The following is a 26,966-nucleotide window of genomic DNA, read 5'->3' on the forward strand; positions in this document are numbered from 1 at the left end:
TATTTTTGTTATTTAAAAAAAAAAGTAATACTGTAGGCCTAGATCACTTTGTTTGAACGTATTATGCTGTTCCGCCAACTGACATTTCTCATCGGACCTGTCACTGGTGTATCAGCCAAATATTGCGAAGTCAACTGCCTTCAGCTGTTCTTTGATTTCTACCTCCGAGTCACAGCACTTTATATAGGCCTTGTCATGTCAATGTGCCATCTGGATATGTGACCTTCAGAGTACTACAGAGGCGAGGCCAGCTTTTTTCAAACCTCACCTCAGGGAACCCCAGAGACGTTTCATAATTTTGTTGTAGCCCTCAAGCCTTAGACTATTTGAGTCAAGCCTCCTTAGACTATTTGAGTCTAAGGCTTGACTCCAAATAGTCTCAGGCTCGATGATTAGTTGACACTTTAAATCAGGTGTGCTAGATCTGGAATAGTTCAAACACGTGGAAAAGCTGGGGCTCCAAGATGAGAGGTTTGAGAAAGGATGGAAAAAGTCTATCCCTGTGAGTTTCCAGGATTCATACTGTAATTTTCCCGACAGTTATCCGAGGTCTGTATTGTTTATCATTGTAGTCAGTGTGAGGGGTATATAGACAACAGCCTGAGAATAGAGGCGCACCAGAGGCAACAGGTGCTGTTCACAAGCTGAAGTTTACAATCTCCTTCAGTAAGGGGTGTGATTGACGTCTCCATCCTCCTCTCTCAAGCCTCCCTGCCCCGGAATAGGTCAACTCTCCAACCACAACCCCACCCATCGCACCTTTTTAGGGTCAGACCCTGACACCCGCACGCCCGGGTTCTCATACTTATTGGGGTGCGGTCACGTGTTCTACTTTTGACCAGGAAAGTAGCACCGACCAAGCAGAGTTTCTGGTAGTGGGAGCTGCACCTCTGCCGCAGTCTGTACTCTGTCGCCGCATCTCTTGTTTCTGCTGACCAGCACACCTGACAGACAGCGAGTCCTCAAGCCCAAGGAGGGTTTCATCTGTTATCTACAAGGCTTAGAGTGCGCATAAACCTCGTTTCTTTTCTGTATAATCAGAGGGGGTACTAGAAACCCTAGACGGCATTATGATGGCTGTCGAACCCCAAACGCAATATAACACCTCGTATATGATGAGCGAGGAGCATCAGTATATGTCTCCGGAGGATGAGTGGGACAGGGACCTACTGCTGGACCCCGCCTGGGAGAAACAGCAGAGAAAGGTACGTTCGGTGCCGGACTGTGAGTAAGTCAAGTCAAAAGTGGCAGCGTGACGGTTAAATGTCGTCTAGAGCGGGTCGTTGTGCACTACGGACATTTGTGCGTCTGGCTTGAGTCCAGCCATCCCGTTGTGTATGTTTTATGAGTGCCCAGAATCAAATGGTTGACAGTTACTAAAACCCCTGTAAAACGTATAACAGTTGTCAAGTGAAACGGAGGGGAGATAAGGAGTTGGCGCGCGCACCTGCTCCTTTTCAGTTCTGGAAGCTATGAGCAGAGCGGTTAGATATTTCAGACGCGTAACGTTCTCAGTGTTATCTTTCACTTACCCCCGACAGGGACACGAAGACAGTCTCAAAATAAATATATATATATATATATACCCCACACATTTAAACTAAGAAATAGAACAAATAGGAACTTGTGTGATTTTATGCACGACTTTTCCAAGAAGTCACCATGCGCTATAGGCAGGCCCAACTCAAACCATTTACAGAATCTCTAAACCAGCGTTTCCCAAACTCGGTCTTGGAGACCCCAAGGGTTGCACGTTTTGTTTTTTGCCCTAGCACTACATAGATGATATATATTTTTAAATAAAATCAAAGCGTGATGACAATGATGCAGCCCTTAGAGTCCCCAGGACCAAGATAGGGAAACGCTGCTCTAAACGATGCTTAGACCAACCAGTCAAAAGTTAAGCCTACACAATAAAAGTAGGCCTATATACATGTAGAGAAATATGTTGATATATTAAAAGTTGAATGATTTTAAAATTCTCGCTCAAAACTACTCCCAAGTTGTCTCCCTGAGTTATTTTGGGAGTGCCGCTTATTTTTCTGTGCTTGAGGTGGCAACATAGTATCTGGAAGTGTCATGTAGCCTGGATGAGAGCGTCTGCTAAATGAATAAAAAAGGCAAATAGGCCTAGAGAGTCGCGAGGGGACTTGGGCCCGCCCGTTGTCTTGGCGATCAGCCGGCCTCGCCGTGCTCGTGGACATGGATGACAGGTGCATTTAATGAGCCAGAGCTGTCAAGCCTAAAAGTCACTGGGCTGATGTGACAGTTATGATGTACGCCTCGCATGCCTGTGCTCTATGGCCTATCCTAAACTTGGAATGGGACAACCATACCTCCAATAGTGAATTCATTGAGCATAATGGCTAAACTACAAATAAATATACACATTCATCCATTTCTGATATGTATATTCTATTACCATTGATTTACCAGAAGACATGTTCTGCTTCTGACAATATTTTGTAGAATGTTCATGTACACCTTGCATACAGGTCTGACTCACTGTCTGGCCTATTTATATTTATACATACCTAGCCTACTTAGGTTGATTGGCATCTTGGGAGAAGGTGGATACTGTACATAACATACATACAAACATGAATTAGGAAACATAGAAAATGGAATCTGTTCTTTTTCTATGGAACTCCCCTGTCTCTATGATGCAAAAGTTTCCTTCGCACAGCGACTGTACTGGAGATCACATGGCCTTAAGGGTGAGAGACGTCAACAGATGTCCAGTTAGGCAGCGGCCAGAGAGGATGAGTGAGAGAACAGAGAGCCGGAGAAGGGGAGAGACGACTCGGTGTATAGAAGTACACCGACAGGGTTAGTTTCAGACCTACGAATAAACCTGTCCTAAAAATACGCCTGAATTCTTTCTGTTTCTCCCCTCCCTCCTTCTCTCTTTCCCCCTGCTTCTCCCTCTTTCCCGGCTTCTCCCTCTTGTTCTGCCCCAGAAGGGCTGTGTGAGTTCACCTCTATGACTGGCCTGGGTGATTGAGTCACTTTTGCACATATAGAACAGCACACATACACACATACCAAAAAAAGAGCTTCAGAAGCTGATCTCATATCATCAATATAGAAAGCTGCATCATTTTGAGGTGAAACGAATCTGAGAGGACCTCACCACCTGTTCTAACCCCATGTTCCAAATTTCTGTGGAAAACCACCCGGCTGCAGGCAGGCGCAGTAATAAAGTGTTTGTCAACACACTGTGACCCTGTTGAATATGATAAGAGCATTAGAAATATACACAGCACTCCTTTCACTTTGAGAGGGTAGAATTTGTATGTTTCACTTGGTCCGAAGAGTTATGAAGTAGTATGGCCAATCAAGGTTTAGACTTGCAAGACTGTGTTAGCCTGCTGAGCTAAAGCAGGCTAACACAGTCTCGGGGAGCTAACGCAGGTCTTCTAGTCTCAAGGCAAGGTTTCTCATTACTCGAGCATGGATTGACGAGCCACCTCCGCTACAGTTACGGTAGTTAACATATTACAGTGGTGTTACAAACTATATCTGAACGTTGACTGCCTAAGCAGTTCAGAATGAAAGGATGATGAATGAGAGGAAGGTATGAACGATTCGTATTCACATCACCCATCCTGTCTCTGACTATAGCTCAAGTCATAATAATCCTTTTCTGCAAATAGAGAGCTAGGAAGCTATTTCCTGTGATACGATACAGTACTTTTATTTATCTACTAACATGGAAAATAATTTAGTCAGGTCAGCTTTCATGGAACTAAAGATCATGTCAACTGCAGTAAGCCTATAAAGGGATTGTGTATTTCGGTTAGCTCTGTGTGTACCAAAAAAAGGATATTATAATGAAATTTGGCATCTACACTAAAGCCCTAAGGTGAAACAGAAAATAGATTAAGTTTACAGAGCAACACTTCAACTTTAAGTTGAAAAACATATTAGTCTAACACTTTATTAAGAAGTTACCCCCTAACATTACAAAAATAAACATGAATTTACACCACATAGTGTTAAATTGGCCAAGGAGGGCCCCATCACTGCAGTGGGGACAGGATGTGGACTATTCACACTCAACAGATGTCAACTTAATATGATCAGGGATGACCATTCCCCTGTGGCTGGTAGGCCTGTACCTTCCTCCCCCAGCTAATAGGAAACTCAGCCTGTGAGACTGCATATACAGTTCATTCGGAAAGTATTCAGACCCTTGAATTTTTCCACATTATGTTACGTTACAGCCTTATTCTAAAATTGACTAAATGTTTTTTCCCCCCCTCATCAATCTACACACAATACCCCATAATGACAAAGAAAAAACAGTTTTTAATACATTTTTGCCAATGTTTTGGGGGAAATGCTGAAATATTACATTTACGTAAGTATTCAGACCCTTTACTCAGTACTTTTTGAAGCACCTTTGGCAGCGATTATAGTCCTGGGTATGACGCTACAAGCCTGGCACACCTGTATGTAGGGAGTTTCTCCCATTCTTCTCTGCAGCTCCTCTCAAGCTCTGTCAGGTTGGATGGGGAGTCCGGACTCAAGAACATTCAGAGACTTGTCCCGAAGCCAATACTGCGTTGTCTTGACTGTGTTCTTAGGGTTGTTGTCATGTTAGAAGGTGAACCTAAGCCTCAGGTTTTCATCAAGGATTATTCTGTACTTTGCTACGTTAATATTTCCCTCGATCCTGACTAGTCTCCCAGTCCCTGCTGCGGAAAAACATCACAACAGCATCATGCTGCCACCACCATGCTTCACCGTAGGGATGGTGCCAGGTTTCCTCCAGACATGATGCTTGGCACTCAGGCCAAAGAGTTCAATCTTGGTTTCATCAGACTAGAGAATCTTGTTTTTCATGGTCTGAGAGTCCTTTAGGTGCCTTTTGGCAAACTCTGTCATGTGCCTTTTACTCAGGAGTGGTTTCCATCTGGCCACTCTACCATAATGGCCTGATTGGTGCAGTGCTGCAGAGATGGTTGTCCTTCTGGAAAGTTGTCCACCTCCCTGACCAAGGGCCTTATTCCCTGATTGTTCAGTTTGGTTGGGTGGCCAGCTCTAGGAAGATTCTTGGTGGTTCCGAACTTCTTCCATTTAAGAAAGATGGAGGCCACTGTGTTCTTGGGGACCTTCAATGCTGCTGAATTTTTTTTGGTTCCCTTTCTCAGATCTCTGTTTCGACACAGTCCTGTCTCTGAGTTCTAAGGACAGTTCCTTGGACCTCATGGCTTGGTTTTTGCTCTGACATGCATGAAACAGGATGCACCTGAGCTCTATTTTCGAGTCTCATAGCAAAGGGTCTGAATACTTATGTCAATTAGGTATAACTTTTTTTTTGTTGCTAAAATGTCTAAAAACCTGTTTCTGCTTTGTCGTTATGGGATATTGAGTGTAGATTGATGGGGATGAATATATATATATATATTTTTAAATACATTTTTGAGTAAGGCTGTAACATAACACAATGTGGAAAAAGTGAAGGGGTCTGAATACTTTCCGAATGCAATGTATATAGGTTAGCATTGCGCCAGGATGAGCTTGTGCTATGCCAGACAATTACTCAGCTATCTAGCCAGTTAGTTAGCAGCTGAAAACCCGGAGTATGTGATGTGATTCACTCGGCAGTGAACTTATTCCCATAGGAAGAGACTCACTCTCTCATGTTGCTTTGCAAGTGGCACCTTATTCCCTATATTGTGAACTACTTTGGACCAGAGCCCTATGGGCCTGAAGTGCTGCACTAGTGCACTACGTAGGGAATAGCGTGCCATTTGGTATGCAAAACCTTAGTCAGTCTTCAAGGGCTTGGTTTGGACACTTGAGAGCTCATATTTGGGTAGTGGATATTGATCCAGTAAGACAACGATCAATGATTGTTGTGGTGGATACTCTCTTTATAAGGCCTGTAAGCTGCTCAGGGAGCCAAAGGCAGTAGGCTTTGATGGAGTGTGTGTGTGCTTGTAAGTGTGGGGAAAAAACACTGCCTCTTGAGCTCTCATGGTAAATCCATTTTCCTCTTATGTCTCTGTCTTATTTTAATGCAGTAGCAATAACTAAAACTCCACAATTCATTTTTCTTCCATTTCCCTCATCTCTAGTTCCAAAAATGTGTTACTGAATTCACGGAATGAATTTCCATGGAAACGGACCAACACAGGATCTAGCAGAGATTAGGGGAAAATATTTTTTTCCATCTCAACGTCTATTTACTACTCTCTATTTATGTGATATTGTATGTATAGTTATTTAGAATGTTTCATCCCTATCACCCTTTGACTTTAAAAACTTAATCCAATGGAAGTTTTGCTACAAATCAGATTAAGGGTTTTGATGGAATACAGTAGTACTGTAATTTACTTGTAAATCTCATCCAAAGGATTTTGAAACTGATGAGGATGTGTCCCTTTCACCCAGCCTGGTATCATAGAATAGACGTAACATAGCAAACATAAATCCGGGACACTCAAATTAGTATGATATGTTGTGTTTGGTATGCTTACATAAGACAGATGGTCACTTAAAGCAAAAACACATTTTATTTTTTTATTTCACCTTTATTTAACCAGGTAGGCTAGTTGAGAACAAGTTCTCATTTGCAACTGCGACCTGGCCAAGATAAGCATAACAGTGTGAGCAGACAACACAGAGTTACACATGGAGTAAACAACTAACAAGTCAATAACACAGTAGAAAAAAAGAGAGTCTATATACATTGTGTGCAAAAGGCATGAGGAGGTAGGCGAATAATAAACATTTAGCAGATTAACACTGGAGTGATAAATGATCAGATGGTCATGTACAGGTAGAGAGATATTGGTGTGCAAAAGAGCAGAAAAGTAAATAAATAAAAACAGTATGGGGATGAGGTAGGTAAAAATGGGTGGGCTATTTACCGATAGACTATGTACAGCTGCAGCGATCGGTTAGCTGCTCAGATAGCAGATGTTTGAAGTTGGTGAGGGAGATAAATGTCTCCAACTTCAGCGATTTTTGCAATTCGTTCCAGTCACAGGCAGCAGAGAACTGGAACGAAAGGCGGCCAAATGAGGTGTTGGCTTTAGGGATGATCAGTGAGATACACCTGCTGGAGCGCGTGCTACGGATGGGTGTTGCCATCGTGACCAGTGAACTGAGATAAGGCGGAGCTTTGCCTAGCATGGACTTGTAGATGACCTGGAGCCAGTGGGTCTGGCGACGACTATGTAGCGAGGGCCAGCCGACTAGAGCATACAGGTCGCAGTGGTGGGTGGTATAAGGTGCTTTAGTGACAAAACAGATGGCACTGTGATAAACTGCATCCAGTTTGCTGAGTAGAGTGTTGGAAGCAATTTTGTAGATGACATCGCCGAAGTCGAGGATCGGTAGGATAGTCAGTTTTACTAGGGTAGGTTTGGCGGCGTGAGTGAAAGTAGGGTAGTTGGTCGGGGTGGATGGGTGGGTTGCGAGTTTGAATCTTATCACGGACAACTAGCATTTTAGGTAATTTGCAACTTTTAAACCACTTACTACTTTTTAGCTACTTATCATGTTAGTTAACCCTAACCTTAATCATTTTAGCAACCCTTCCCCAAACCCTTACCCATTAACCTAACTCCTGAACTTAACCTTAACCCCTAACTAACCCCTAGCTTAGCTAACATTAGCCAGCTAGCTAACATTAGCCACCTAGCTAGAATTCGTAACATATCATACGTTTTGTAAATGCGTAACATACTGTACATTTTGCAAATTCCTCATGTATTGTACGTTTTGCATATTCGTGACACATCATGTGAATTGTAATTCGTAACCTATCATACAAAATGAGTGATGGGCATCCACACGTTAATACATACCATATGAAACGTAACATATCCTGTGAAATGGAGTGTCTCGGATTTACGTACAGAATAATAAGAAATGCTCCGAGACCAGGTTGTTTCACCTCACATTCTCATCAATCTCTGGTGACAAAGCACAGTGACGAGCTTAGCCTATGCAATGTGTTTTCTCAGATATTCATGGACTGGATGATATTATTAAGTCCCTTTTCACAATCTGCTCTCCAAAAACTGTTGTTTGTTCTGTCATTAGGTCTAACCAGTCAAACTCACCGACGCTTGAGGAATATCTCATGGATCTCGTAGGTCTCACCCGCATAGCTGGGTGAAGTTCATGGTGCCGTTGTCCTTATTAACAAGGGGCCCCAGGAACAGTGGAAGAGCTCTGTTTTCATGTCATCCAACAAATGTAAACACTTGGAGTTTGCTAAACGACACATTGGCACTTAGATTGGAAAAGGTGCCATGGTCAGATGACATGAAAATAGAGGTCGTAGGTCACGCACACCAGTGGTGGATTTGGCGTTGAAAAAAGGAGGCATATGCAGAAAAGAAACTCCTAAAATATGGTGATGGCTCTTAAATTTAATGGGGCTATTTTGCTTCCACTGGTCTTGGGGCCCTCGTTAAAGGTCAACAGCATCATGAACTTTACTCAGTACCAGGACATTTTAGCTGAAAACCAGTCTCTCTGCCAGGAGACTGAAAGTTGGCCGCAAGTGAATCTTCCAGCAAGACAATGACCCCAAGCACACATCAAAAGCCACAAATAAATTGTTAATTGATCACAAAATCAACATTTTGCTTTGGCCATCTCAGTCCCCAGACTTATTGAAAACCTGCGGTTTGAATTGAAGAGGGCGGTCCATAAACACAGATGAAGTATATCAAGGATCTGGAAAGATTCTGTATGGGGGAACGGTCTAAGATCTCCAATCTCATAAAACATTTTTTAGAAAAGTCTCAGTGCCATTATCCTCGCAAGGTGAGGTATTAAAAGGTATTGAAAACATGGGGTACCAATAAATTTGACTCTTATTTTTCTTATATATTTTTTTATTTATTACATGTTAAACAAAATGTTTCTCTGAGGAATTGTATTTGTATAAAATTATTTTATTTGAGCATACGATATGGCTTATATATATATATATATATTATTTATTTTATGCAGGCTTTTTTTTGCTCCTCTTTATAAAAGGGTGTCAATAATTTTGGACCTGACTATTTACTTCGGGCCTATTTTTATAAGTCTACTGGAATCGACAAGCCTTTCTATGTAATGTGTTTTTATTGTTCTATCTTTTCTCCTTCCTTACAATAATTCAACATTTTGAAACAAAGTTCATCCTGCAAGTGAATGCAAGGCAGAACTGAACTGGGCAAGAGAACTTTTGTGTGTGTGTAGGGAAAAAGCGAGGTAAGAGAGAGCTTGTAGTGAGATCAGATGGCAGTTGCTATTCCAGAAGCTGTGTCCATGTAGGGAGGCTTCTATAAACTGCCTTAGTGGAGCTAGGAGCCCTGGGAGGCCACAGGAAGGGCTGAGGAGTGTGTTCTGTGATGCCTCCTCCAAGTGTGTGTGTGTGTGTGTGTGTGTGTGTGTGTGTGTGTGTGTGTGTGTGTGTGTGTGTGTGTGTGTGTGTGTGTGTGTGTGTGTGTGTGTTGTTGGGGGCGCTAAGACGTGAGGTCACAGGTATTCCATGGTGTGGTAATGGTAAAGGGACACCGAGGTGTCCACAATCCACAGGGAGAAAGAAGATACGATTGGGGGGAGGGATGGATGGAGCGAAGGATGGAGGGAGGTATGGAAGAGTTTTGTCATGGTTTACTCTCCATCTGAGGCAAAAATCCACAAATGATGTCTTTCAATGGTCTTATTACTTGTTAATTTTGTATGATAATCCTTAGTATCTCCCCATTGTGTCAGATGCCGCCGTTGGCACTGAAGATTGAAGCCTGTCATTGAGTGTGTGTGTGTGTGTGTGAGAGTATATGATATCAGAATCCTGTTTAAAGAGGCAGAAGTCAGAACAGAACTGATACGCCTGCTGAAATTAGACCCCCCCACACTCATATAAGACAGACGGTCAGCTGTAAATCCTACTCCCCTCTTTAACCAATTTATCCCTCTGCAATCATCAATCACAGTGCCCAGAGCACATCACACACACACACACACACACACACACACACACACACACACACACACACACACACACACACACACACACACACACACACACACACACACACACACACACACACACACACACACACACACACACACACACACACACACACACAGGGAAGCAATCGGAAGGTTGTACCATGCTCCGCTCTACGTTCCCATACCATATGCTTCTGTGACCACTAGAAGGCCCAGTGTGTTTGACATTTAACCTTCGAGTCACTCAGTCAAGTTGCAGGCAGGAGGATAGAACAGATAAACACTGGAATGGAACGTAACGATATATAATTGAATGATGTTTAGTAGAATGGAATGGAACAATGGAATGTAATTTCATCTCTTGCCCTTTAATAAAACCATTGATGCAAACAGATAAAAATGCATTATGATTAATATGTCAGATGTGTAAATGTTGGTATCACTCTCTGCCAGGTGCAGGTCCAAGTGTTAGTCATAGTCGTACGTATTGTCACTTTGATTGTTTTAATACCAGTCAGTACTAAAGCTTGGAATGGTCAACCTCATAAATAAGCAACACACAAACACCATATTATAGAGAACTCGTTGTAAACCTGTGGCATTTGGTCTATATCAGATTTCCTGTCTAAAAAACTGTCTTCAGAACAGAATTAAAGAAAAAGTCCAGCATTGTTCATCCCGATGCACAAGTCAAGTTGAGTGTGTAGAAATAGGCCTCTATCTCTGTTTTCTTCAGTATCCTTCAGTATTCAGTTCCTGTATGGCTGTTGCTGTCAATGAGAATATGTTCTCAGTCAACCTCTCTGGTTAAATAAATGCAATTTAAGGATGGGCATTCTCTCAGAATAATTAGCAACGGGCATTCTCTTAGACGTGAGAGTGTGAGGGGGTGCATCAATTCGCTGCACGCTGTCATCAGGTGTGCCTCCTGTTGCTTGGAGCTGGCTGCCCTTGTGCCCAGGGGGTGGCGGGCAGCTGGGACCGAGCTGGGTTGACAGAAGAGGTGTGCCCGCTGGCCGCTACGCTCAGCCTGCCAACGCGAGGCTAGTCAAAGCCTTTGATCCTCTAAATGTAGAAATATTAGGCCTGGTGTTTAGAATGCTGGCCCTCAGAGTCTCTGAATGAGTCTCAAATGGGACCCCATTCCCTTTATAGCGCACTACTTTTGACCAGTCCCCCCGGGGCCCATTACTTTTCTGCCGCGGTCAAAAGTAACGCACTAGGTAGGGAATAGGGTGCCATTTGGGACACTGCCTCTTAACATCCTGACATCTTTACTTACAGTACCCATAGTAGTATGAGTTACCATACCCAATCACAGGGATGACTAACTCTGGAAATTCCATCCGTTTCTACAGACAGCTTTTAGTTTTCTGGCACCCCATGTATGGAATAATCTTCAGAGTTCCCTACAAATGGGTGTATTGGTGCCTTTCGGGCAGTTGAGTGTTGATTGAAGACATATTTTTGAGGAATGGGATTGTTTTTCACGAGTTTGTCTCTTTTTGCACTTAATTTTTTTTTGTCTTATAATATTTCTTATTGTGTATTTGTGTGTAATTTGTTGTGTAATTCTCAGATGCAGGGCTCCCTTACAAAAGAGACCTTGCTGTCAATGGGACTCTTTCTTAAAATAAGGTCTAGTAAACTAATGTATTTTGAATTGAAAACTATTTTGAAGATCTACAGTATCTTGAAGGCAAGACATTTGACAGTGTGTGTTATTGCCCTCCCATTATGTCTGAAGTAATGGTTTGCTCGGGATTCGTGGAATTGGAGGTTGGAAGGTGGGGTGGGAAGGTCGGTTTCAAGTTTTAATAGTTGTATGTGGGATATGTGGGATACACAAGGTATACATCGCCCAACAAAATGCTTACTCGCAGGGGGCTCAGTTCTACTCTTATGTCATCGTCCCAAAGCGTCCCGGTGGCAGCGGCAACCAAGTTCAAGCCTTAGGTCTCCGTTAGGGGGATATTTAAAACCCTCATGAGGGGAAGACGAGGAAGGAGGGATGTGGTGAGGGTGGTGGGGTGTCACTCCAAAAGCTGTCGCACCTGTTGTATGGCCAAGCCTCCCCTCCCTAACACTGTCTAATGAAACTCAAAGGAAAAAGTTGACCAATGTTGACATTCCACATAAAGACATTACAAGTACCCACAGACAACTGGCAACCACTGACCCTTTCTGTCAGCTGTAAAAAATGTAATAAAGTAAAGTTATCCACCCGTACGGTTTTTACAGCACAAAGTCATTTCTCAGTAGTTAAACCCATGAATGTGTGACTGACATGCACAAGGCTTACATGTGGAGGACAGAGAAAAGAACCCAAGTATAGCATTTGGTGATGATAATGAGGCGTTTTAAGGGCTTGTCAATCATAGGCAATAATATACTTATGTTCATGTAGTGTATGTGGACACCTGCTCGTCAAACATCTCATTCCAAAATCATGGGCATTCATATTAGAGGTCGACCGATTAATCGGCATGGCCGATTTAATGAGGGCCGATTTTAAGTTTTCACAACAATCGGTAATCTGCCTTTTTGGACGCCGATTATGGCCGATTTACATTCCATTCCATGAGGTGACTGTGTGGCTGACTGTGTGGCTGACTGTGTGGCTGTTACGCGAGTGGAGCATCAAAAGGACCTTGTGGAAGCAAGGAGCCAAGGTAAGTTGCTCGCTAGCATTAAATTTATCTCATAAAAAACAATCAATCTTCACATAATCACTAGTTAACTAGCTTGTCCTGCGTTGCATTCAATCAATGCGGTGCCTGTTAATTTATCATCAAATCACAGCCTACTTCAACTTCGGTGATAATTTAACAATAGCGCAGTCGTGTACCTAACCATAAACATCAATGCCTTTCTTAAAATCAATACACAGAAGTATATATTTTTTAAACCTGCATATTTACTTAAAATAAATTAATGTTTGCAGGCAATAATAACTAGGGAAATTGTGTCACTTCTCTTGCGTTCAGTGCAAGCAGAGTCAGGGTATATGTAGCAGTTTTGGCCCCCTGGCTCGTTGTGAACCTTGTGAAGGCCATTTATTCTTAACAAGGACCGTAATTAAATTTGCCAGACTTTTTCATAATAATTATGACATAACATTGAAGGTTGTGCAACGTAACAGCAATATTTAGACTTAAAGTTGCCACCCAGAACAGTTCCGTATTTCACTGAAAGAATAAACATTTGTTTTCGAAATGATAGTTTATGAATGACCAAAAGTGTGTATTTGTGTGTTTATTATATTATAATTAAGTCTTATGATTTGATATTTGATAGAGCAGTCTGACTGAGCGGTGGTAGGCAGCAGCAGGCTCGTAAGCATTCATTCAAACAGCACTTTACTGCGTTTGCCAGCAGCTCTTAGCAATGCTTGAAGCACAGCGCTGTTTATGACTTCCCGAGATTAGGCTGGCAATAGTAAAGTGCCCATAAGAACATCCAATAGTCAAAGGTATATGAAATACAAATGGTATAGAGAGAAATAGTTGACACGTCAAATTCCTACAATAACTACAACCTAAAACTTCTTAACTGGGAATATTGACGACTCATGTTAAAAGGAACCACCAGCTTTCATATGTTCTGAGCAAGGAACTTAAACGTTAGCTTTTTTACATGGCACATATTGCCCTTTTTACCTTCTTCTCCGACACTGGGTTTTTGCATTATTTAAACCAATTTGAACATGTTTCATTATTTATTTGAGACTAAATACATCTTATTCATGTATTAAGTTAGACTAAAAGTGTTTTATTGTTCATTCAGTATTGTTGTAATTGTCATTAATGCTAATTGTGGCAGACCAAGGGGTTTGGTCAAAACGTTTACACAGAACAAACACGGACAGAGTAGGATTAGCTCGGTTTCAAGGGTGTCTATTTGAATAACAAACCAAAAGAAAAGAATAGGTCTCCCCCATGAGACCCTCTCCAGCATACCGTCTTCTGGGCTCCGGGTCTTGCTGCGGGGAACAAAAACTGAGCTCCCTACTTTTACTTCTGGAACCATCTCCAACTATACAGGAGTAACCTTTCTTCCCCCAGTCCCTTCTCCGGTGTGCTGCCCTTCTGGAAGCTTTATGGGACTCGTCCAGCTGGTGAGCAATCAGCCCTTAATTACTCACCAACCCCAATCAGCCTCGGTTAGTCCTGGCACGTCCAGCAGAGGGAGCCATTGCCTCGTGATGTATACTCCGTCTGTCACCAGGCCTCGACGAGTCTCCCCCTGGTGGTTGACCTGCTGTACTCCACAAAATATATAAAAATCGGCTGATTAATCGGTATCGGCTTTTTTTGGTCCTCCAATAATTGGCACCGGTCGACCTTTATTCATATGTACTTGGTCCCCCCGTTCCTGCTACAACAGCCTACACTCTTCTGGGAAGGCTTTCCACTAGATGTTGGAACAATGCTGCGGGGATTTGCTTCCATTCAGCCACAAGAGCACTGAGGTTGGGCACTGATGTTGTGCGATTAGGCCTGGCTCGCAGTTGGTGTTCCAATTCACCGATATCGACAAGCCATTTCTGCATGGACCTCGCTTTGTGCACAGGGGCATTGTCATGCTAAAACAGGAAAGGCCCTTCCCCAAACTGTTGCCACAAAGTTGGAAGCATAGAATCATCTAGAATGTCATTGTATGCTGTAGCGTTAAAATGTCCCTTCACTGGAACTAAGATCATGAAAAACAGCCCCAGACCATTACTCCTCCTCCGCCAAACTTTACAGTTGGCACTACGTATTGGTGCGGGTAGCGTTCTCCTGGCATCTGCCAAACTCAGATTCGTCCATCGGACTGCCAGATGGTGAAGCGTGATTCATCACTCCAGAGAACGCGCTTCCACTGCTCCAGAGTCCAATGGCGGTGAACTTTACACCACTCTAGCCGACACTTGGCATTGCGCATGGTGATCTTAGGCTTGTTTGCGGCTGCTTGGCCATGGAAACCCATTTCATTAAGTTCCTGACGAGCTGATGTTGCTTCCAGAGGCAGTTTGGAACTGTTGCTACCGAGGACAGACAATTTTTACGAGCTTTAGCACTCGGTGGTTCCGTTCTGTGAGCTTGTGTGGCCCACCACTTCGCAGCTGAGCCTTTGTCGCTCCTAGACGTTTCCACTTAACAATAACAGCACGTACAGTAACCGGGGCAGCTCTAGCAGGGCACAAATTAGACAAACTGACACATCCTATGACGGTGCCATGTTGAAAGTCACTGAGCTCCTCAGTAAGGGCATTCCACTGCCAATGTTTGTCTCTGGAGATTGCATGGCTGTGTGCTCGATTTTAAACACCTGTCAGCAGCGGGTGTGGCTGAAATAGCCAAATCCACTAATTTGAAGGGGTGTCCACATAATTCTGTACCGATAGTGTATATATTTTTTAAATGCGAACATATAAGCCTAAAACATATGTGGACAAAAGGTTAATGGTCCCATCTTTGTCATCTGTGGGGTCACAGATATCCTTTTAATTTGTTCTGACAAATCATGCTTAATATTGATACGTGTAGTTGTTAGCGATACGTGTAGTTGTTAGCGATACGTGTAGTTGTTAGCGTACGTGCAGTTGTTAGCGATACGTGTAGTTGTTAGCGATAGGTGTACCTGTTAGCGATAGGTGTAGTTGTTAGCGATACGTGTAGTTGTTAGCGATACATGTAGTTGTTAGCGATAGGTGTAGTTGTTAGCGATACGTGTAGTTGTTAGCGATACGTGTAGTTGTTAGCGATAGGTGTACTTGTTAGTGATAGATGTGGTTGGCATGGACCTGGTGTGAAGAAGGTATGGCTTTCATGATGGATGTAGTTGTCATGACAATCTGTCGGTCGGTTTGGTTGTTAGGTTATTTAGACTTTGTTACAGGTTGGTTGTTTACACTTTGGTTGTTTACAGGTTGGTTGATTACACTGTTACACTTTGGTTGTTTACAGGTTGGTTGTTTACACTTTGTTACACTTTGGTTGTTTACAGGTTGGTTGTTTACACTTTGTTACACTTTGGTTGTTTACAGGTTGGTTGTTTACACTGTTACACTTTGGTTGTTTACAGGTTGGTTGTTTACACTTTGTTACACTTTGGTTGTTTACAGGTTGGTTGTTTACACTTTGTTACACTTTGGTTGTTTACAGGTTGGTTGTTTACACTGTTACACTTTGGTTGTTTACACTTTGTTACACTTTGGTTGTTTACAGGTTGGTTGTTTACACTGTTACACTTTGGTTGTTTACAGGTTGGTTGTTTACACTGTTACACTTTGGTTGTTTACAGGTTGGTTGTTTACACTGTTACACTTTGGTTGTTTACAGGTTGGTTGTTTACACTTTGTTACACTTTGGTGGTTTACAGGTTGGTTGTTTACACTGTTACACTTTGGTTGTTTACAGGTTGGTTGTTTACACTTTGTTACACTTTGGTTGTTTACAGGTTGGTTGTTTACACTTTGTTACACTTTGGTGGTTTACAGGTTGGTTGTTTACACTGTTACACTTTGGTTGTTTACAGGTTGGTTGTTTACACTTTGTTACACTTTGGTTGTTTACAGGTTGGTTGTTTACACTTTGTTACACTTTGGTGGTTTACAGGTTGAGCTGCAGTACATTATTTAGGATGTACTAAGAGTTAGGCGCGGCGTATAACATGGCATTGTGAATGTGCGTGGGTGGGCGTGGTGCGCATGTGTACGTATGTGCGTGTGTGGGCGTGGTGCGCGTGTGAGTGAATGTTCTCTTCCATTGTCCCCCCCACCACCTATGAGTTTGGTAGAGCAGCTATGTATGGCTTTGCCAAGTGTGGTTTCTCTCCAGACTGATGGGACTATTTATAATTATAAAGACGACTGCTTCTGTTTTTATACACGGCGTCATACCTCATCAGGATGGTACTGTGTGTGTCCGAGCGTGTGTGTCAGGCAAGTGCGTGTTTGTGTGTGTGTGTGTGTGTGTGTGTGTGTGTGTACATACGTCTGTGTGATTCATACCACAGACACCTGTCTGTCCAGGTCTGTCTCTCCCTGGCCTATCCCACCAGTTCTATAGTCATGTGTTGGCCTGGACTGGACAGAGGCTGTATTTATATATACGGTCAGTATGCTCAGACTGTGCTCTCACACTGGGTGGACACACACACACACAGTTTAGCCAGCCCTGCAGACATTGTTACCAGATTTATTTTACACTGCTGTTGAGTGCTGATACAGGAATACTCCTGTCCTGTTATGTTTAAGGCACGAGTGGTTGTGGTATATGGCCAATGTACCGTACCACGGCTAAGGGCTGTTCTGGATACAGCCCTAAGCCGTGGTATATTGACCATATACCACAAACCCCAGAGGTGCCTTATTGCTACTATAAGCTGGTTACCAACGTAATTAGAGCAGTAAAAATACAATATTTTGTCATACCTGCGGCTGTCAGCCAATCAGCATTCAGGGTTCGAACCACTCAGTTTATAATAATAGAAGGATATCAACGGCAGATGGGGATGCATCCCTAATGGCAACCCACTCCCTTATTAGTGCACTAGGGCCCATAGGGCTGGTAGTGGGACACAACCAATGGAGTCTAGGATGTGATGTTAGCATTAGTAATCCGGTGGATCGGGGTGAGTTTGTTTTGGACTTATATATCTAGCTATGTCTTAAAAGGATAGTTCATCATTCTTTGTCAACACAAGCCCATTTTTGATTGTTGGGATTCCACCTAATATGTTCACACAGAGGTGTGTCATCTTAAAGGGATAGTTCACCACCAAAATTAAAGTTAGCCACTTTTGATGAAAAAGTCTGAGAAACTGGTTTGAACTGTCCTTTTAAGACTGTCATGTGCTTGTAGGCAATTTCTACCTGACACTTCTACCCTCTTCTCTATTCTGTTTCTTTGTTAAAGGTCCCAATGCCGCTGTTTTAATCTCAATATCAAATCATTTCTGGATAAAAATGAAGTACCTTCCTGTGATTGTTTTCAATTTAAATGGTAAAAAATGTAATAAAATAGCTTTTTTTTAGCAAATAGACATTTCTAAGCAAGTGGTCTGAGTGGGAAGGGTAAAAGTAGCTGTTATTGTCAGAGAGGTTTGGAACTCTCTTTCTTATTGGTCTATTAACTCATTTACTGCATGGCGATCAATGTATTTCTAAAGCCCTTTTTATATCAGTTGGCACAAAGTGCTATACAGAAGCCCAGCCTAAAACCCCAAACAGCAAGCAATGCAGGTGTAGAAGGCTGTATCACAACCGGCCGTGTTTGGGAGTCCCGTAGGGTGGCGCACAATTGGCCAAATGTCGTCAGGGTTTGGCCGGGGTAGGCCGACATTTTTCTTAACTGACTTGCCTCGTTAAATAAGGGTTCAAGAAAATAAATAAATAAAAGAAGCACGGTGGCTAGGAAAAACTCCCTAGAAAGGCAGGAACCTAGGAAGAAACCTAGAGAGGAACCAGGCTCTGAGGGGTGGCCAGTCATCTTCTGGCTGTGCCGGGTGGAGATTATAAGAGTACATGGCCATTAAGGCCAGATTGTTCTTCAAGATGTTCAAACGTTCATAGATGACCAGCAGGGTCAAATAATAATAATCACAGTGGTTGTAGAGGGTGCAACAGGTCAGTACCTAAGGAGTAAATGTCAGTTGGCTTTTCATAGCCGAGCATTCAGAGGTCAAGACAGCAGGTGCGGTAGAGAGAGAGAGAGAGAGAGAGAGAGAGAGAGAGAGTCAAAAACAGCAGGTCCGGGAGAAGGTAGCACATCCGGTGAACAGGTCAGGGTTCCATAGCCGCAGGCAGAACAGTTGAAACTGGAGCAGCAGCATGACCAGGTGGACTGGGGACAGTCAGGAGTCATCAGGCCATGTAGTCCTGGGGGAGGGGAGAAGGAGAGAGAGAGAATTGGAGGGAGAATACTTAAATTCACACAGGACACCAGATAAGACAGGAGAATTACACCAGATATAACAGACTGACCCTAGCCCCTCGGCACATAGACTATTCCAGCATAGATACTGGAGACTGAGACAGGGGTGGGTCTGTGGCCCAGTCCGACGATACTCCCGGACAGAGTCAACCAGGCAGGATATAACCCCACCCACTTTTCCAAAGCACAGCCCCCACACCACTAGAGGGATATCAACCGACCACCAACTTACTACTCTGAGACAAGGCTGAGTACAGCCCATAAAGATCTCCTCCACCGCACAAGCCCGAGGGGGCATATTTTCAGTGATGTCACCAAGCAGGCCAAACCCCATCCCACCAAAACAGGCAAAAAAACCCCAGCTCTTACACAAAAAGGGCATTATCATAATTTTCACAATTTCAGAGTATTATTCTAACCTCATAGTGTGGACATATATATAAAAAATGAAATCATGTTTTTGACTGCATTGGGCCTTTAAAGTCCTGAATCCCCCTCCTTTCTTTAGTCTCACAAGTCACACAATTGTTTGTGAAATGTGCCAATCTGAGGATGCTAGATGTAACTACAGGATGTTAGACGTAACTACAGGATGTTAGACATAACTACAGGATGTTAGACGTAACTACAGGATGTTAGACGTAACTACAGGATGTTAGACGTAACTGCAGGATGTTAGTGGTAGCTGCAGGGATGGTTACATGGTAACAGTGGTTGCATCACATTCTTGATGGACAGGTGGTGTCTGGGATGGGAGGAGGATGTGTGTGTGTGTGTGTGTGTCCACCCAGCTGTGCTGAGGGTCATCAGGCCCTCCCACTGTCCCCTCTCCCTGAGCTATGACAGGCATCCAGCAGAATGCCTGTGTGTGTGTTTTTGTGTCCAGACCAGACCAACACAGGCACAGAGGGTCAGCTCAACAGTTGGAGATGAGAGAGACATAAGAGAAGGGGAGGACACAGGGAGAAGGGGGGACACAGAAGAAGAGAAGGGGAAGAAGGGGGGGCAGTCGCACAGAGGAGAAGGGGGAGAAGGGGGGAGATAGAGGAGAAGAGCAGTGACTTCATAGTCATACGAGCGCTCTATAGTTAACCATAGGCATCCCCCGCAAAGACATGTAACCTATGAGATAATGGGTTATTATGGATAATGGTGTGACCCAATGGCCCCTTGAGTCCAATGAATTGGGTGTTGTACTTGATGATACAAATAGGGCTTATTTGTGTTTTGAGTTGGATATTTTCCTCCTCATATGTAGTATTTGAAAGACCATGTTTTGTCACCTCACCATTTTAGGTGAAGCCCCACAGAACATGCATCTGAAAGTTGAACTGACGTCAACAAAAACCTGTTTCTGTTTCAAACTTCACTTGTTTCCACTTTCTTTTATCCTCTCTTGCAATCTGTCTCCTTCCTTCCTTCCCCCCCCCCTCTCTCTCTCTCCTTCTATCCCTCTTTGACTCTGACAGTTAGCCTTAGGAATCCTGCCTTCTCAGCTGTCCCTAATGGTGTCTCATAGCTACCCGATTTAGCCTCCTTCACCCCCCTCACCTCCACTCCTTCCTTCCCCCTCCTCCCTTCTTCTCTGCTTTCCCCCTCCTTCACCCCTCCTTTTCCCTCTTCATCCCTCCCTCCCCTTCTCCTCCCCTGTCCTCCAGAAGTCTGGTTTGGTGGTCTAGTTAGCCTAGCGGTCTGTGTGGTCTGTATAGGGGGCCTGTCTAAATTGGGTCATGCGTAGCTGTAGGGTGGGGGTTTGTGTGGCTGTGGGGGTATGGGTTTGGGTCTGTAGGGACTGGGGGACACCTGCTGGGACGGGATTGTGGCTCTCCTTCCCTTCCTTCCCTTCCAGGGATGCGTCCCAAATGGCACCCTGTTCCCTATATAGTGCACTACTTTTGACCAGGACCCATCTGGTCAACAGTTGTGCACTATGCATGGAGTAGGAGGTAATTTTGTACACAGGTCAGGGCATTCCTGCCTCCCTCCCTCTGGCTGTCTGTCTGTTCTGCCTTCCTCCCTTCCTTTGCTCCCTGGCAAGCACTGTCTCTCTCTTGCCCACCCGTCTTGCGCCCTAGCGTGTTCTCTTTCTCTCCCTCGCCCTCTCTCTTTCTCTCCGTCTCTCTCTCTCTCACCCTCTCTTAAGCACTCTATCGCTCTCTCGAGTTCTTTCTCTCAAGCAGTTTCTCTTTTTCGGTGTCTTTCTTCCAGGGCTCACAGCTCTGCCCAGTGCCCACCCACACAGAATCGCAATCACACACACACACACACACACACACACACACACACACACACACACACACACACACACACACACACACACACACACACACACACACACACACACACACACACACACACACACACACACACAGCGACTGCATTAATGGAGAACTCTGACCTCTGACTTTGTGTTCTCTCTTCATTACTGATTATTGTAATCTTTGTATGTCTCTCTCACTCTCTACACTCCTCTGTAGTCAGTTGTTAGGCTTCTGCAATTATTATTTTTCTCCAACCCCTCACCGCGGACAGACGTCTACGTTTGCTGTGACCTTCTACCCCCCACACACACACACCTCAACCTAGTATGACACAACACCTCCCTTATCCTCGAATCAGACCGTTCAGATCAATCATTCAAAGCTGTCAAGGCAGAATAATGACTATCTGAGGTCAGGATGGGTGTGCTAGCCGACAGACACGCAGAGCAGCGTCGTGATGCTCTAACAAGGTTAAAGATGTAATGGGACATTGCCACGCACTCTAGGCCTGTCAGAGCGGCCGGGAGAAAGCAAACTGCTTCAGGCTTCACTTTAGATTAGAGCATTTGTCTGTTTATGTTTATTTACGTTGTTTATCGGTGTGGGCCCAGGATTCCATTTGGGGTCTGTTGGTCTCGTCCGGTCACTGTCAGTGAGGCTCAGTCTCTTTCTGTATGTTTGAGGGAGAAGATTCACTTATTTATTGCCAAATCTACAACTCTAATCCTGTTTTTTTCTCCTCCCTTTTCCCTTTGTCTCCCCTTCTCTCTCGCTCTCTCTCTCTCTTGATCTATTTCTCCCCCTATCTCTATTTCTCCCCCTATCTCTCTCAACCCGATCTATTTCTCCCCCTATCTCTCTCAACCCAATCTATTTCTCCCCCTATCTCTATTTCTCCCCCTATCTCTATTTCTCCCCCTATCTCTATTTCTCCCCCTATCTCTATTTCTCCCCCTATATCTATTTCTCCCCCTATCTCTCTCAACCCGATCTATTTCTCCCCCTATCTCTATTTCTCCCCCTATCTCTCTCAACCCAATTCTCTCCCAGACGTTCACAGCCTGGTGTAACTCCCACTTGAGGAAGGCAGGGACACAGATCGAGAACATCGAGGACGACTTCAGGAATGGCCTCAAACTCATGCTGCTGCTGGAGGTCATCTCAGGTGGGTCGGACTCTTGAGTCGCCTTAAGTCCCCCCTAAGTCACTGCTAAGTCACTCTTACACACGGTTACATCAGAAAGGTTGACCTCTCCGTCTACAGCGTAGGTTAGGGGAAAGGGACACTCAAATTCGATGATGTGCGGTCAAATACAGCCGCATCGGAGCTGAAATGAATGGAGAATGGCACAGCGCTTTCTTGATTGAGTGAAACTTCACCAATCATTGTGTGTTGCGGAGAGGAGACTAAAGGGGATGTTCTTATTGTATACAGGTGAGAGACTGCCCAAACCCGACAAAGGCAAGATGCGTTTCCACAAGATTGCAAATGTGAACAAGGCCCTGGACTTCATCTGCAGCAAGGGAGTCAAGCTGGTGTCCATCGGCGCTGAGGGTGAGACTTCAACATCTTGGTTCCGTTGTCCTTGTTGTTATACAGTAATGTTGTGGTGATCCTTTATTCGTAGTTCTCGAGTCCCATTTTACACAACAGTTCTGACTTAGAGGGGCGGCAGGTAGCCTATTGGCTAGAGCGTTGGACAAGTAACCCGAAAGGTTGCAAGGTTGAAACCCCGAGCTGACGAGGTAAAAATCAGTCGTCCTGGCCCTGAACAAGGCAGTTAACCCGCTGTTCCTTGGCCGCCATTGTAAATAAGAATTTGTTCTTAACTGACTTGCCTTAAAATAAATAGAGGCACTCAAGTAAAATACTTTAGATACTTGTTGAAAGATAGTGAGGTATGATATCTGAGACAACTCTCAGTAAGCCAGCATAGACTGAGTTTTGGCATCTGCTCCATGTTGCCATGGTTTCTGACCGAACGCTGTGATTGGCTTGCAGAGATCGTCGACGGTAATACGAAGATGACCCTGGGAATGATCTGGACCATCATCCTGCGTTTCGCCATTCAGGACATCTCCGTGGAGGGTCAGTGTGTGTGTGTGTGTGTGTGTGTGTGTGTGTGTGTGTGTGTGTGTGTGTGTGTGTGTGTGTGTGTGTGTGTGTGTGTGTGTGTGTGTGTGTGTGTGTGTGTGTGTGTGTGTGCAGGGGTGGAATTGGAAAAAGTTTCCTCTTCGCTCTTGGATATGACAAGAGCGAAGAGTTGATCTTAAAAAAATACATGTTTACAACGTTGTTCTTAGGCATTTCCCCTCGGGTTTCACCCTCCATAAACACATTCAAACTGCACGTGCATTAAGTCACATGAGAACAAATTCGACCTACTTACCCAGCTATCGGACTCCCAGTAACACTGTCTATACATTATCAGTCACTATACAACACTATACATACATACGCCTGCCATCAAAGCGCTCACACATGAATAGAATTAACGGCCACAATCGCAGACGCGTCGTCGTAGGATCACTGTATAGACACACTCTGCATCTGACACAGTCAAAACCACCATGATACATTAGACACAGCAGTCAGTTCAATATGAGTTACTGTTAACACATTCGTATTACTCAAGCCTCCGTGGCACACACACTTTGCATATCCTCCACAAAAAAACATACCTCAGTAAGTATTACACACACACACACACACACACACACACACACACACACACACACACACACACACACACACACACACACACACACACACACACACACACACACACACACACACAGGTCACTAAGCTTGACACCTTAACACCGCAGGGTTATTGGAGCATATTTAGCCTAGTCCTTTAGGATAACACTGCCGTTCCCCTGCCTCCTCTCTGCCTCCCCTCTGTCTCCCCTCTCTCCCCCCTGCCTCCTCTCTGTGTAGAGACCTCTGCTAAGGAGGGTCTTCTTCTGTGGTGCCAGAGGAAGACTGCCCCCTACAGGAACGTTAATGTGCAGAACTTCCACATCAGGTGTGCACAGCGCGCCACCCTGTGGCCAGGATGGGAAACTACATCCATTCTTGCATGCAGATTCACAGAATCATGTTGAGAAGATATGAATTGGGAACTCTAATTCATAGTTATGGCTGTTGCTTGCACCTCTCTTAGCCTGAGTGCCTGTCTGTTTGTGCTATCATGCCAACTCCTTGTCAATCACTGTCACATTTGGCATGACAATTCCATAAGGAGTTGGCAAGAGACCAGAAACAGACTAGCGACCAGGCTACATCTCTCTTTCTTTTGGGATTTTTTGTGGTATTATTTACTTTATTATTTTACTTTCTTTATCTTTTACTTTCTCTTCATAATCCTAATGTTTTTCCTCCTCTCCTATCTTCTCTTTGTATCATCCTCTCCTCTCCTTTCCTTTCCTTTCCTTTCCTTTCCTCTCCTCTCCTGTGGGTGACCGATTCAGTTGGAAGGATGGCCTGGCACTGTGTGCCCTCATCCACAGACACAGACCTGACCTCATTGACTACTCCAAACTGAGAAAGGTGCCCCCCACCCCCTCCTCCCTTCACTCTCCTCTCATCCCCCATCCCCTCTCAGAGTCCATAAGGGTCAACACCTGTCGAGCCCCTTACTATTTTCTTTTATTTCTTTATACCCCTGTTCCCTCTTTTTTTCTCTCAAGAACTCTATTGTATAAGTAATATATATATATATTTTTAAATAATATATGCCATTTAGCGGACGTTTTTATCCAAAGCAACTTAGTCATGCGTGCATACATGTTTTGTATTGGTGGGAATTGAACCCACAAACCTTGGCCTGTGTCTTCTCTCCATGTGTTCATGTAAATCTCTTTCTCTGTCTGTGTGTCCCTAACAGGATGACCCCATCGGTAACCTCAACACTGCCTTCGAGGTAGCTGAGAAGTACCTGGACATCCCCAAGATGCTCGACGCTGAAGGTGAGTCCATATTTTTTTCAATCAGGATTTCTGTAAAACCAGGCAATTTTACAACTCTACCGTTTGTCTCCGACGACTCTCTCCAGTGATTTCATCGGGGTTGTATTGTCCCTGAGCTCTCCTCCCTGGTCTCTCCCTCAGACATTGTGAACACCCCCAAGCCTGATGAGAAGGCCATCATGACCTACGTGTCCTGCTTCTACCACGCCTTCGCTGGCGCTGAGCAGGTAACTCACTGCCTCTGCTCCACACTGCCGCAAAAACATTGAACACAATGGAAATGGAAAACAATACAAAATCGGCCATCTTTCTAAGGTCCACTGTCTCTGTCTTAACGTTTGTTGTTAATATCTCTCTCTCACTTTTGTTTTCTCTCTCCCCTCCCTCCTTTCTTTCTCTCTCTCCCTCTCCCCTCCCTCCTCCCTTTCTCTCTCTCCCTCCCCCTCTCTCTTACTCACCCAGGCTGAGACGGCAGCTAACAGGATCTGTAAAGTGCTGGCTGTGAACCAGGAGAATGAGAAACTCATGGAGGAGTATGAAAAGCTGGCCAGTGAGGTGAGTGTGAAAGGGATATCATACTAGCCTGCTAACTGTTCCTGTAGACTGTTCCTGTAGACTGTTCCTGTAGACTGTTCCTGTAGACTTCTAGTCATTGCGCTAATGCAGTGATGTATTATGAGAGGTTATATACTTTATGGGACAGTTTCCTGGACACAGATTAAACCTTGTCCTGGACCAAAAAGCTATTTCAATGGAGATTCTCCATTGAGCATGCTTTTTGTGTTTGGGAAACTGGCCCTGAATGGGACCTGTGTGTTTTTTAAAATTGAAGTAACCACCCAACCAACTCTTCTCCCCCTGACCTCTAACCCCTGACCTCTTACCTCTCCCTAGTTGCTAGAGTGGATCCGCAAGACCATCCCGTGGCTGGAGAACCGCATGGCGGAGCAGCAGATGAAGGCCATGCAGCAGAAGCTGGAGGACTTCAGGGACTACCGCCGCATCCACAAGCCTCCCCGCGTCCAGGAGAAGTGTCAGCTGGAGATCAACTTCAACACCCTGCAAACCAAGCTGAGGCTGAGCAACCGGCCCGCCTTCATGCCCTCTGAGGGAAAGATGGTCTCGGTAGGTGACGTCACACACACCCCGTCTGAGGGAGTGACACTGTCCTGGCAGCCCTCTCGACTTCATACTCCGGGTTCTTCATTAAAAACCACAGCTAATTGACTGTGGTGTGGTTCAAAAGAGTTTTGAGAATAACCCCCTGGATATCTGACTGTTCCACCAACATTACAAGACCCAGTATAGTCAACCAACTAACTGACATCCATCTATAATACTACCCATGTTATACCCCATCTTTGTCTCTCTCCTCCCCCAGGACATTGCCAATGCATGGAAGGGTCTGGAGCAGGTGGAGAAGGGATACGAGGAGTGGCTTCTTACTGAGATCAGACGTCTGGAGAGACTGGACCACCTGGCTGAGAAGTTCAAGCAGAAGTGTTCCCTGCACCAGTCCTGGACCTCAGGTAATAACAGAGCGAGTGAGAGAGGGAGGGGAGGTGAGAGGGGTGTGTAGAGAGCGAGAGGGGAGGAAGGGCAGGTGGGGGGTAGAGAAAGAGGGGCGAGAGGCGCGGTATCACTTTTGAATTGTAAAATTAACTTTGAGTCAAGCCCCTACAGTACATCAACTTTCAACCCTCAGACGTCATGCGCCACAGCGCTCACTGGTGGATGGGGATGGAGAGATAAAACAGAGAGGAGAGGTAAAGGGGGTAGAGGGAACGGAGAGGTAAAGGGGTTTCGAGAGGTAAAGGGGTTTCGAGAGGTAAAGGGG

The 26,966-nt window shown here is 44.5% G+C and overlaps 1 protein-coding gene across 1 annotated transcript in view; it reads left to right on the forward strand.

The window, feature by feature from the left end:
- The first annotated feature begins 829 nt into the window (after positions 1-829).
- The window catches only part of LOC118392134 (alpha-actinin-3-like), a 35,047-nt gene continuing 8,910 nt past the window's right edge, over positions 830-26,966 (forward strand). Inside the window, exons 1-11 of the mRNA XM_052459827.1 lie at positions 830-1,205; positions 22,208-22,322; positions 22,593-22,712; positions 23,160-23,246; positions 24,099-24,186; positions 24,632-24,710; positions 25,048-25,129; positions 25,271-25,356; positions 25,592-25,684; positions 26,024-26,254; positions 26,511-26,658. Of these exons, the coding sequence (XP_052315787.1) occupies positions 1,071-1,205; positions 22,208-22,322; positions 22,593-22,712; positions 23,160-23,246; positions 24,099-24,186; positions 24,632-24,710; positions 25,048-25,129; positions 25,271-25,356; positions 25,592-25,684; positions 26,024-26,254; positions 26,511-26,658 (1,264 nt within the window). The 5' untranslated portion in view covers positions 830-1,070. The remainder of the gene's footprint in view (positions 1,206-22,207; positions 22,323-22,592; positions 22,713-23,159; positions 23,247-24,098; positions 24,187-24,631; positions 24,711-25,047; positions 25,130-25,270; positions 25,357-25,591; positions 25,685-26,023; positions 26,255-26,510; positions 26,659-26,966) is intronic.

The sequence above is a fragment of the Oncorhynchus keta genome, chromosome 13 (assembly GCF_023373465.1).
Source record: "Oncorhynchus keta strain PuntledgeMale-10-30-2019 chromosome 13, Oket_V2, whole genome shotgun sequence".
Classification (NCBI taxonomy): Eukaryota; Metazoa; Chordata; class Actinopteri; order Salmoniformes; family Salmonidae; genus Oncorhynchus; species Oncorhynchus keta.